Source organism: Myotis lucifugus, unplaced genomic scaffold (assembly GCF_000147115.1).
Source record: "Myotis lucifugus unplaced genomic scaffold, Myoluc2.0 scaffold_148, whole genome shotgun sequence".
Taxonomy (NCBI): domain Eukaryota; kingdom Metazoa; phylum Chordata; class Mammalia; order Chiroptera; family Vespertilionidae; genus Myotis; species Myotis lucifugus.
The window spans coordinates 224,775-238,020 of NW_005871196.1; the positions used below are offsets into that span (position 1 = coordinate 224,775).

At 44.9% G+C, this 13,246-nt stretch overlaps 1 protein-coding gene across 1 annotated transcript; it reads right to left on the reverse strand.

Moving 5' to 3' along the window:
* Window positions 1-258: 258 nt before the first annotated feature.
* STC1 (stanniocalcin 1) lies at window positions 259-12,928 on the reverse strand. The gene is made up of 4 exons (XM_006095008.2): window positions 12,584-12,928; window positions 10,441-10,583; window positions 9,545-9,756; window positions 259-3,374 (listed from the first exon to the last, which is right to left on the reverse strand). Exons 1-4 carry the CDS (start codon window positions 12,699-12,701, stop codon window positions 3,104-3,106), a joined length of 744 nt encoding a protein of 247 aa, XP_006095070.1. The 5' UTR covers window positions 12,702-12,928; the 3' UTR covers window positions 259-3,103.
* Between the last annotated feature and the right edge of the window lie 318 nt (window positions 12,929-13,246).

A 13,246-nucleotide genomic window follows, 5' to 3' on the forward strand; every position in this document is an offset into this window, starting at 1 on the left:
CTGAGCAGTGTCCAGACCATAAGCTTCTGAGCTTGTAAAGAATTTGGGTTGCAATTTTACTGTGAGGGTAATAGGAGCCACTAAATGATTTTAAGGAAATTTGGAAGATGTTGATTTTAAACTATGTTCATTTGCATATTGATATTTTAGTGTCAATTGGTGAATTTTAAGAAACCAATCAGCCATTAACTTCGTGTTCAGAAAGTCTCATTCAAGAAGTTTTAAAAGAATAACAATGAAAGACATTGGGGGAAAAAAACAATGAAACGTAACACTTTATTATTATTTTTATCTTTGAAGGAATTCACCAAAGGTTTCATATTATGCTATGGCATCTTTAATTATAAAAATAAGCAAATAAAATAACTTGCATCTGTCATTACCATGATATGTTTCATAACCTTTATATGCACATGGAGCTTAAAAATGTAATTTAACAATAAATAATGACATATACCAGATATGCTCACTGTTTATTCCAGTACTCAGCTGAAAACCTAAATATCATTTAAATTATAAATACATAATGCAAATATAATGGCACAAAAATGTCTAAAGTGCAACCAAATCACAATAGAAGAATCATGCAAACTGGTCTAGGTCAGCCCGAATCACTCTGCAGGAAACACAGGATGAAGCTTGGGAGGTTTCAGGGAAAGTTAGGGCGACTGGGATGGGGAAAGAGAAGCAAAAAACTAGCAACATTGTGAGAACTGCTTCTTTCTGGATGTGTAGATATATGTATCATAAATACATACATAAATATCACTGTGGGGAGAAAAGGGGGTGGGTACCACGGTGTGAAGAGGTCACAGCAAAAAAAGAGAATGTACTGGACTGAAGAGAGAATTTTGCTAGGAATACTCATATACTACTTGTCGCATTGGGGTCCTGGTTTTGTGGGTTTGCGAAATGGACACAACACACACACTTTAATAGCTTTTCTGTTTTGGAGAAGTCAGTGTTGCCTGGGGTTAGGGGGCACGGGAGGGTGGGAGGGGGAGAGTCAACTTAGAGTATGGTCTACCTGATTTCCAAGAGGCTAAGGCAGTGTCCATATGTTTGGGGACCTGGGGATAGGGCAGTTCTGAGTATAAAAATGCTCTTAACAATCTGATGTCAGCACGCTTAGAGGCTGTGTGGGGACAAAGGCAGCAATGCTTGTGCTGCTGCTGCTGGGTCTGCTGCAATCGTTCTTGGTCCTTGAGCAGCACGTTACTGGTTTTAAAGGCTTTATGGTAAAGTTGTATTGCTTTTCATTTTTCTGGAGATGTTCCCTCCCTCCTCCCACCAGGATCCTTATCACTTGATTTGGTCAAATCTTGAGTTTAGCCTAGTGAGAGTCAAGCACCAATAGTTTCTACCTAAGCGAGTTTGGAGTGGCCCTTACAGTCCTACCCGTCCACCCTCCTCCTCTCTCAACATTGACCTTTGGTGGGCAGTGACGTTCATGAGGGACTGTTGGGTTCAAGGACAGTGACCCTGAGAAACTACTGTTGTTCATAGATAGGTTAATCATTTGGCTTTGGTGGCCGCCATCTTGTAAACATCACCGCAGAAACGATCCAACCACCAGCTCTTTTTTTCCCTCTCTCTCTCTCTCTTTCGCTCTCTCTCTTTCTCTCTTTTATTTATTTATTTGTTTGTTTATTTATTGGCAATCCTACAGAGATGGCCCAGCTGCCAGGACTACTTTGGCAGGCAGCGTGCTACAGGACAAAAATGTAAGAGGAGTCTATTAAGGCTGGACAGGACAGCCCAGGGTTATTTATACCCCCTCAGCCCCAAGTCCCCCAAACTGAATACCCAAAGGCTTATTGACTCATTCCTGATCGATTTCATGGAAAGTCTCCCACCTCAGCAACAGTTTGCCTGAGTACTAGGCACTGGTGAAAGGTGGTGAGGAAAGAACTGCCACATCCCAAGGTATAGTAGGCCTTCTCACACTCTCAGTGGTCCAAGCCAAAGGGATGCTCTTTTTGGTTCCTGTCATTCCCAGTTGGATGTGACAGAGCTGTTTCAGGATAGGTCTAAGTCAAGAGTAGCCTCTGGGTTGAGGTGGGCTGGGAGATTAACATCTTACCTGGGGTCCTTCAGATAAACCTGTTGGTTTTTCCTATCTCATACAGGCCCATCTTAAGTTTCGATGTTGACAAAAACTACTTCTACCCCCTTAGTTATAAAAAAGGCCACAAGGAGCATTTATGTGGATATCTGGAAGTGAGATAGTTATTCCATTCCCAGGAAAAGAAAAATAAAGCTAAGTTACAAAACTAAATCTATATGCAATAAAGTTATTATATACTGCTTTGTTTAAGCAGAGTCCTCTGGAAATTTATGTACAGTACATTAGTTTTCAGCTATTTATATTCCACAGTTAGACCTTAAGATTCTCTGGTTTTAAGACAATTGTTAAAGATACTTTAAAGCTCTGAGCAGTTACAGTACATAAAGATGTTAGCTTTTTGTTTTTCATTAGATGCAAGAAGAGGCAGGCTCAAAGCCTGGTTGGAGAGCCAGGCTTGAGCAATTTGGTAAATGTATTGGAGAGGAACTTAGACATTGGAGGATCAAGACCATAAGACACTAGCTCATGAGAGATCAAGAATTCAAACATGACATTCATATTCGTCCATGGCCAGCACAGATTCATAACACGAATTCCATTTAACATCTTTATGAGCATTTAAGACATGCATTTAAATTAAGTTGCTTCTTATCAGCTAACTCTACTGGGGCAACCATTCTAAAGGGCTCCACATCTTCAAATTACAAGGACAGGGGAATTACATGAACGTTTTGTGTTTGAGAGTAGTTTTGAGGGGAGCTGGGAAAAGACATGGTAGAGGAAAGTGATAAAAGAGGGTTTTTTTCTCCTGAGGAGAGGCAGAAAGATCACACATATTCTGCTGGTGGGAATGCTGCCATCGAGGAATGTTGGGATATTGGTTACAGAAGCCTAGTTTCATGCAATTTTTCTTTAAGGGGGCTAGAAAATAGGAACTACTTAAAAAAATCAAACCAGGCACAGTACACTCAAAGTTGGTGTGTGAACACCCTTAAATGACACTAGTTTGGTGAGGTTGTGAACACCACTCCCTGGTCATGCACTCTCTGGCGAGGTGCGTTTGATGTGGGAGGGAGAGGTCACCTCACCTCGGAGGTTCCTGAGGAGGACTTTCAGCTTCTGTGGCTCATTGGTGCGCCTCCTGTTGAAGTCAGCTCGTGGGTGTGTTTGGGCACAGTGATCCGTCTGCAGGATGTGAAAGAGGCTGGCCATGTTGGGCCCAATTTTCTCCATCAGGCTGTCTCTGATTGTGCTAACAGTGTCTCCATCACATTCCAGTAGGCTTCGGACAAGTCTGTTATAGTATCTGCATTGGGAAAGAGAATGCAGGAAATGGCCATTCAGTGAGAACAAGGCAAACGGGCTTTCACCGGGGCTCCAGCCAACACCCATCCCAAATGGCCAGGCCATGTGAACCCAAATAGTTTACCAGCTGATAGTCACCTTGGCCTCTAATCTTTGTGCAGTGTCTTATTCGTTTGAGTGCTTCCTGGATTTACAACACAATGCAAGACAGGTCTATCTTCAAGTTTAGAGCTCAGGGAATTTACTTTGGATAGTAGGCTGATGACAATGTGTAAAAGTTTTAGAAATAATTATAGAGCTGGATGGGGTTGTCAAGATCATTTAGTGACTATTTAATCATCTCATTTTACAGAGAAGAAACTAAGGTGGGACAACTGAAGTGACTTGTCTAAGGTCACACACTGGGTTTATGGTAGAAGCAGGACTTCAACAAATATCATGAGGTAAGCCAACACTCGACACAAATTAATAGTCATTGCACATCCCTTCACCTTTTTGACCCAGCCCCACAACACCCCTCCACTCTGACAGCTGTCAGTCTGTTCTTTATCTATGAGTCTGTTTCTATTTTGCTTGTTAGTTTATTTTGTTCTTTAGATTCCACACATGAGTGAAATCATATGATACTTGTCTTTCTCTGACTGGCTTATTTCGCTTAGCATAATACTCTTCAGGTTCATCAAAGCTGTCATGAAGGTGAAGGGATTAAGGAGAAAACCAAAAAAACTCATATACACAGACAGCAGCATGGTAATTACCACAGGGGATGGGGTGTGTGGGAAGGTAGAAGAGTATGGGAGGGAAAAAAGGTGATGGAAGGAGACTTGACTTGGGGTGGTAAACACACAATACAAGGTACAGATGAATTGTTATAGAATTGTACACCTGAAAACTCTATAATTTTATCATCCAATGTCACCCCAATAAATTCAATAAAAATAACACTAAAAAGGAAATAAAAAATAGACTGCACATAAGTTTGCAGTTATTTTGATGCCTCTGTGCTATTTTCCTTTTTCTTGGTGGTGTATGCTCAGGTGTATGGGCATATGAATACATATTCAGACTAAACTTCTATCTTTAAAGGAACCTCCTGTCTTCAGTGTCCTTGTTCTCCAAAGGTATACTGTAGTGAGAGGGCCAAATTCCAGGCAATGAGACTATTTACATGGAAAGATTAGCGGTCTTTAATGGTTCATGCTTCACTAATCCCAGGAAACCTTCTCTCATTGGTCTAGCCTTAGCTGCCTCTTCCTTTTTTGGACATTTTATAGATATTTGGTTAGCATCACACAGGTCAGCATTTGATAGTTTTGTTTTCCTGGGTAGACTCTAACCTTATTGAAGGCAGGGGTTTTGTTCTTTTCTTTATACCCCTCATGTGCCAGTATCATAAGGCAATATTGCCCATTCACTGTTGATTTGTTGGTTTAATTTTGTGGCCACAGAGGAAACAGAGGTTTACAAATATAATTCTCTCCCATAAGTCATGATTCCCACAAGAAAAATTATCTGTAGGTCTGGAAAGTTTTACCCAGACTTGTGCTTGGTATAGATTAACTTCATCTTTGGTGCAAGTCCTTTAAGCATCCCAAACACTGCAGCTAAATATTATGGCTCAGAAAGGATTAAACTCTCTGATATTTACAACATATAAATTATTCACCCTGTTCTTTGGGAAGACAGTTCAGTTATTTTCAAATATGAGTTGGGATGCGTTTGCTCCATGTTGAGGTGGTGACAGTTGTCAAAACCCATTAGCTCTGTGTTCACTAATAAGAGACTGTCCCGATGACAGTGATCTGAAGTGTTTATGTGGGGAGACCCTTTCCTCAGAGGAACCTGAGCATCACTGGGGCCACAAGATCTTCCGTGAAAAGAAACCTGTTTATTTTTAACTCACCTCACAGAGCACAGGATCAAACATCTTTCCAGAATAACTTAACCCCCAGAGAGGTCCTTTCAAGGATGTACAGTAAATAGGGTGGAACGTGGGTAATGAAGCAAAGCGGTCACCCTTCTGAGAGTGAGCAGAATGAATTTGGGGACCAAAAGAGAAGTGTCCTGTCTGGGTTTCAGACGCAGTCCTGGCCCCACCCCACACAGGAGGCTGGATTATATCCAGCTGTTGTTAAAATTGGGATTCTCTGGCACAGAAACACATTTTCTACCCTTTGGAATGATAAAGCGCATGAGTCAAAGCAGAGCTCACTTGGATGGGGAAGTGGGGAGAAAAATGGTTTTGGAAAAACTGAGAATAAGCTACTTTGTAGCAATAGCTTCAGAAGTCCACATAGCCACATAGGTCCCAGCCCTCTCTTTACTTGTGGGTTTTGCTAGCTCATGGGTCCCCTGGATCTCTGTGTCCAGTTCACAGGGTGATTAGAATATAGAGAATGAGGTTTCTGATTGTTACTCCCCTGTCCCCCAAATAAGGACTTGATAACTTAGAAGTTACCCTTTCACTTCTAGAAAGAACGATTCACACCAAATGACCTCCCAAATGAGCTGTAGAAGATGGTCTTTGCTTAGATCAACATTGAAAGTCTTGTTTGACTGAAAAATTCTAACACCAGTTAGGAAACACAGCTTCTGTAGCTGGCCTTGCCTATTTGAGGCCCTGGCCCCACTTTGTCAAACCCACTCTCCTGCTCCTGCTCTTGCCTTTACTGTTGCTTCCTCTGCTATCACAGATGGGACAGTGTTTCCTGATGAGGGCCCTTGCCACCCTGGTTGCTTTTAGTGACTCCCTCCAAATCTACCCTTAGCTTCTCTCTTGGACCTTTTTAGCTCAACAAGGGCAGGCTAAGAGGGCTCCTTGGAACAGAAGATGCTCATGGCTCCATTAGCAGCTCCTCCAAGTGTGGAAAATCTGTCAGGCTCTCCATTTGCCAGAGCGAGCAGCAGGTGAATCCTGGCCATCTCCATTTAGGGCTGGAATATGGCATTGAACTCTGGGACTATGTGAGTTAATGAGATAGAACTTTCCTATCTATAGCCACTAAGTGAGATTATTGAAGAGATTGTGTCTCCAGGAAACATATTTACTGAGCACCACCTTGTATCAAGTAAGATATGTCTTCTCTTTGAGGAGAGAATGCACACAAATCTAATTGTTGATCACCCTGAGGCACATTTATTCAATTCTGCTTGGTAGTCTATTTTTGGATGGTGGATGTACCCTGCAGGCCTTACTGGCTGCCATTTTTGAAGCAGAAATCAAATAGCTTAGTGCAAGGCCATGTGAGTTCTAGGCCCAACTTTGTCATTTACCAGCTGTGTGACCTTCAGCAGGTCACTCCCCTCTCTGGGCCTCTGTGCTTTAATCAGTAAAATGAGGCAGTAAGTCTAGATAATTTCTATGGTCATTGTCAGCTGTGACATGCAATGTTTCTAGTGATTTGCTATGTATGTTCCTTCTCAACTTTATAGAAACAGTACAGCTTTGTCTAAGGCCCATCCTTTGCAGGAAGAGTTAGAACGAATCAAGATTTTTTTCTTCACCTTTATGGGGGGGCGGGGATCTACAACAAAGACTTGCTGGGCTAAATGTTTGGATCACCCAGCCTAGAATGACTTTTTAAGCAAGTTTCTTCCTTCCTACTTTAAAAATTCCATCACTAACTTTTTTTTTCCTTCGTAAAGAATAAGATCAGATATTCTCCATAGCTACTGTTTCAGCCACGCTTACCCAAATACACACATACTGCCTAGGAACGCTCTGTGTGAGGGTTTATAAATAGTCCTTTGTTTCCCTTGATCAATATTATTCTTCTGTTTCCTGTTCCCTATGCATGCCCTAGAGAGCTGGAAGTGTCGTCCGTTTTCCCACTCTGGATGTGGACTGGTCTAGTTCCTTCCCCAGCCTCACACCGCCCAACCTGCCAATCAATTTTGCTTGCTTCTCTCATGATTGAAAGTCGAGTTTGCAAATTGAGCCAGGGGGGCACTCCAGCTATCCTTTCTCTTCGAGTGCATTTCGCTCATGGAAAACTTCCTTGTTCTGGCTCCTGGTCCGGTCACAGGCTTTTGGATTCTCCCAGGCCCAAATCTCAGGCTAGATAAGTCACAGGAAGGTGGAATGAACCTGTAACTACTTCCTTTCACAATTCTGTGCCAGTTGGCATAAGTTAGCGTGTAGCTATGGTGGGACAGAGGCTGGGAAAGCAGGATGTTTCAGGAGAGTGAGGAGCTTAAATAGAGCAAATCAAGCCCAGAATGGAACCGGAAATCTCTACAGTTCTCAGCAGGAATAATATTAGCCAGTTGAAGTGAAATAATTGGAGAAAGGTAAGAGTTGCATGGAAGGTTCTGATCTTTCAGAAGTGGCCATCCTTCACCCCCACTTTCCTAATACCTGTGATTCCCCTAAGATTAAAGAAAGAGATGTGACCATTTTCTGAGGGTGGTGAGATGAGGCACTAAATGAAAGTAATAATGGCCCGATTAAAACGATTACTGGTCTCTTCTGAGATAGTCAGGATCACCAGTCTAGAATCTGTGCCTCCTTTCCATAGACCTCTCCCTTCGTCATGGAGGGCGATGCTCACTTAAAATAGATTAGCATTGCCTCAAATTGGTTACATGCCACATTATAGATCATGAATTGTCACCAGGTCCTTAAAGATCAACATATATAATGGCTTTGCTAACATATTCCTACCCCCCAGCTACTACACAAACAGCATCCTTTATCCCTAGCCCCAGGTCAGACTAAGCACTCTTTATTTCTCTTCCTTCTGGTGAAGGGTGTCTCCAGCAATTAGCCAGGTTCTTTTTTCCCCCCAGATGTAATAAGAATCTTCCTACGAGAATTTTAAGACCGAAGTCAATATAAAGAGACAGGCCATTTGAGATCAATGTTGGATATGCTTTTCCTGTCTTGAGGAAATCAGTGAGGACCCATGGCACAGTGGCTTTCAAGGACCAAACAAAGGATGTTTATAAATCGACACCAGGTTCTGAAGAGCACTGACCTGTAGTTAAGAGTGAATGGGAAATTTTACAAAGTTTTAATGTCAGGGGGCTTAACCTTTCCTGACAAAGGAACTCCTTTCCTCATCTCCCAGTTGCCTTTATGAATGTGCCTGAATCTCTGGGAAACCCCAGAGGAGTAGGCTGTTGCCACCATCTGAGGAAGGGTGGCAGCCCCTGGCTGGGAAACTAATCAGGTTAAGTCCGCATTAGCTCCCAGGTAGTCGGAGTAACATGAATAGGACTGATCTTTGTGACTATGTGAGGATTTGTTTGGAGAGACAAAGAATCATAGCACTTCAGGATTGGGAGTCAAGTTTTAGTCCAACAGGGCATCGCCGTAGACTGAACTTGACCATACCTCCATGCCAGCCCCACCAGTATCTCTCTTAACTTGATCATGCTTGAGGAAGCCCAGGTCTTGCTGGGAACGTTCTAGGCCATGAAGTGAGGATGTCCTCCCTCTCATGTGTTAGGTGTTCGCTACTGGCTGGTGAAGACTGAGCCAGGGGCACAGGAAGCACGCTGCTTAGGCATTACCAGCTCAGTGGCTTTGGGCCACATAAGGTGAGAATGTAATCTGGGGAGTCACCGGGACATCATTCCAGGAAATCTAGGACTAGAGGAATGGGATAACATTGACCTGGAAGGGAACATGGGAATCATCTAGATTAGCCACTTCACTTTTCACAAAGGAAATGTCAGTCCCAGTGAAGTGAGATGGCTTGCTCTCGGCTACCTAGTGAAATATCTGATTGGGCTTGGGGCTCACTCAAAATGCATGCAGGCTTCAAAAACTGCATTATGACATTTGACCAGAGTTTTTATAATGGCTAATTGTACTGTGCATAGTCATTCAGCCAAATTTGATGTCTCAAAAGCTGGTTTTCATAACTTCATCATTCCCTTCAGGCTTATGGCAAGAAACTGACCATGAAAATATACCTAGGGTTGCTGAAAATGAAGCTTTCTATTAGCTACATGGGAAGACTTTTCCTATAACAGTAAAAAAAATATCCAGCCTGCTTAAGCTGTCACAACCAATCGCAAACACATTTTTCCTGCAAAAGCTGGGAAGACTGCAAGCTAAAATAAGAGCATGACTGTGGCAATTTAAACCCCCTTCTGCGCCTGGCTCTGCCAGCCAACCACTCCCTCTTCCACCCTAATGGCAAAAAAAGTAGACTCGCTTTGTACCTGTTGGAGAAGTGGTTGGGGAGCTGCACGACCTCTGTGATGGCTTCGGGGTTCCGCTTGGCGATGCTGCACACGTTCAGCTTGCTGTAGCACTCCTCCTGCACCTCCGCGATCATCCTCTGGAACGTGGAGCACCTCCGAATGGCGAGGAAGACCTTGGCGGTGACCCCGTTGGCGATGCACTTCAAGCTCTCCTTGACAAATGCTTTTCCCTGCCGAGGAAAGGGGTCGGAGGAAAACCTTTAGCTCCAGCTGACAGGAGAGGACAGGGCCTACAATGTGTGGAACTCAGGGGGCGCCTGGCACTGTCCTGTGCCATCTGCATGTCCTTGCAATGAGAAAACCGTGTGCGTGGCCAGGATGAAAAACTGTCCCTACTCTCTGAGACTACCTTGAGAACTGAGCTCCATAGAAATAAAATGAGACAAGAGGGGGGAAAAAGAGAGGAACTATAAACTACCACCCTGCAGCTTAAAAATAGCCACAACATGGCTTTGTATAGTTGGGATTGACACTTTGATAACTCAAACTACAAACTAGTAGTTAGTATGCTAGGCCATACAGTGAGAAGAACTTATTTGTTAGAAGAATATTTTTATTTCCTCTTGATAAAGCACCCTGCCTTATAAGACAGCCTCTGTCAGCATGTTACAATCGTGCCTTAAGAGTGGGTGGGGAATGTCTTCTATAGAACCTATATCCAGGCCAAAAATGTGTGTGTGTGTGTGTGTGTGTGTGTGTGTGTGTATGTACTACACACATCGGAGATGAGAATTTAGAGTGGGGAGTCTAGGAAGGAGAGCTGGTTCCCTACAAGACTGGTTCCTAAGCACAATAGTCTAACACACTGTTAAAGACAAGCAGCCAGTGGGAGTAAGGGGTCAAGGTCTTATTACCTGAGTGTCAAATTTAGCAGCGCTGTACAAGAAGGATTTACAGATGTCATACATCCCATCTGTGTCACAGGTGGAGTTTTCCAGGCATGCAAAAGCCCCACAGCCAACCTGCAGAGCACTGTTGAGGCAGCGAACCACTTCAGCTGAAAAAGACAAGCCCGTCCAATCTGAGTCAGATGAGAGGGTGGTTCCAATGGGTCAAGTTGGTGTGGTGGAAACATTCAAGGACATGGGGTCAGAAGAGCTTACAGTAGGTGTCGGTGATGGGCCAGTAGATAGACTCATTGAGACGGGTAGGTGGTGAGAAAGGGAGGGGCCAGGTGGATCCCTTTGGCTTATAAGAGCCAGGGCACTTGAAGGAGAGGGAATGTGTTTTCCCTCTGGGCTACATGCTCCGGCCTCACCATTGCCACAGTTTGGGGGGCTGGAGAGGAAGGTTGGAGTCCGTGGGATGCACGATGCTTGAAACAGCTCTGCAGAGCCAACGGGCATCACTTACAGCCTGCAAGCAGGAGAGGCAAAGCCGTGGCTGGTGGTCAGGGTTAGGAGGTGCAAGGGCCAGGGAGTCCATTTGGCTCCCTAAGATGCACTCCAGAGTAATAAGGATGGAATTTTAGTCTAAATGGCCGAGAAGAATTTGCCAGGAGTCCCTTCCGAATTAGGGCTTTTAACTTACCTTCATACAGGCAGATGGGAATTTGAGCCGTCCATGTTTCACCCCAACCCCCACCACAGGACAGTGCTTAGAGGTATGCACAATGTCTCTCATATTAAAAGCCATTTTTTTTAAGAGAGAGAGAGAGAGAGAGAGAGAGAGAAAGGTATGGAATAAAAAGGCCGAGGCACCCCTTGTGCAAGACTGGAAGAAAACCGCAAAGAACTTGCATGAGGCTTTCTACATTCTGGATAAGATCTCCCATAAAAGTAATTTCTCTCCTCCAGAAGGGGGTGTTCTGGCAGGCAGCTCTGCAAGAAATGATCTGCAGCCTTCATGCCATAGGATTCTCCTCCGAGATCAAAAGCACGGTTCGGTTAGGCATCCCCTCCCCCTCCCACCACCCGCAGCCTCTGGGATGTTACAAGTCATTTCCCTAATTATATATTTTCACGGGTTCAAATTATAACTTTGCTTTGAGCAGTTTTAATATGCATTAGGGTTGCTATTGTTTTAGGCAAGCTCGAATTGTGAATCACTGCATCTCTATAGCAACTAAGTACAAAAGGAAGTGAAGCAGAGCCTGCTCCCGGCAGGGACCTGCTCTTGCGAGGGGAGCGTCGTCTGCAGCATTTGGACACCTGCGATCCCAGCTCTGCTGACAGTTGGGGGAGCGAGGCAGCGATGAATGGGGAGCCAGGCAGACGAGCAAAGTCAAAAGGCAGAGGTGCCGGTGCCGGCTTCCTAAGGACTCTCTTTCCTTGGAGGCCAAGCTAGAACAGGATGAACTGCTCCAGGAGTCAGGACTAGAGTGAGACCTTCCCTAGGAGATATAGCCGCTATGTTTCCCAAATACTCCTTTCCCAGGGGCTCGCTGGCCAAGGGCGGCATGGGCGCCTGAATGGAGCCCGAGAGCGAGCGAGCCGGGAGGAAGAGGAGGAGCAGTGTGGGGGGTGGGATGTGTAGGGTTGTCTCTGAATCTGCTCGGGATTTGTCAGACTTGAGGGCTATGGCTCCGTAAATCAGTCTGCAGAGGGAGATTTCGGCGTGCTCTCCGAAGGGGTGGGGAAGTCAAGTTACAGGGTCTTAAGGGTGAAGAAAGAGGGGCATCAGCCCAATCATGTCTCACCTTAAGATCAGCGCCGGCTTCTGGAAGTATAGAGAGCGCTTTGAAGCATGCCAACATTCAAGCCTCTCCCCGCCCCCTCCCCCTCGAAGAGGGTACGTGCCAGATTTCAGGCAATCAGGCTCGGCTTATGCAATGAAATACCCTCAGCAGAGCGCCCAGCTTCTTCGTTAGTTGCGTGCAATTTATTAAACAAAGGAGCCCCACTTCCTAAGGCTATTGGATTACCCTGGCCGTTTATGGCCATCAGGCATGAAGCACATTTATTATCAAGATCAGCCGGCACAGACACCGTTGCAAAAGCGAGAGGCAAATGAGGACAGCTCTTTGGGGGAGAAACCGGTCCTGGGTTTGCCGCTTACCTGAGTTCTGAGCTGCCACCCGGGGTTTCCTGGGGCTCACAGAATCATTCTGCTCCGCCTCATGGGTTGCAGAAGCACTGATCACCAGCACCAGAAGCACTGCTGAGTTTTGGAGCATTCTCTGAGAAGTTTCCGCTAAGTTTTTGGTTTTTTTTTTCCTCCCCCCCTTTCCTCTTTCCCTCTCCCGGCTCGAGGGAAGATGTGGATCTGGATACACTGAAAGCCTAGGTGAGGATTCGATGAGGATTTTTTTTGTTGCTGCTGATGCTGCTCCTGCTGACGCTTCCTCTGCTGCTGCTGCTGCTGCTGCTGCTGGGGCTGCAGTCGCTGCTGCTTGCACCTCTGGCTTTTGCAAACTGGGGGCCCAAGAGCTGCACCCAGGGGTTTTATAGCCGTTCTTATCGGTCCTTAGGATCAGGGACCAATCAGGTCCCTCAACTAGTCTGGTTAGCCAATCGGAGGGCAAGCCCATTGGTCTGGAGCTGTTTGACTTCTTAGAAATATTTTCCAGCAAATTAAAAGTACCTGCTGCCAATGCTTCATATGTGTGTGTGACTGTATGTGCATAGACGTGTGAAAAAGCTATTTTCAATGGAATTAAAGGGTAACTTTGTGTTGCTGGACCCAAGGGAAAATCATGTGGCAATCTCAACTCCAAGGTGC

Coding starts and splice junctions, on each gene's coding strand:
- STC1 (XM_006095008.2), bottom strand. CDS start 12,701: ATGCTCCAAAACTCAGCAGTGCTTCTGGTGCTGGTGATCAGTGCTTCT. Junction 9,757..10,440: donor CTGCTAAATTTGACACTCAG/GTAATAAGACCT, acceptor TTTCCTCGGCAG/GGAAAAGCATTTGTCAAGGA. Junction 3,375..9,544: donor CCCAACCACTTCTCCAACAG/GTACAAAGCGAG, acceptor TTCCCAATGCAG/ATACTATAACAGACTTGTCC.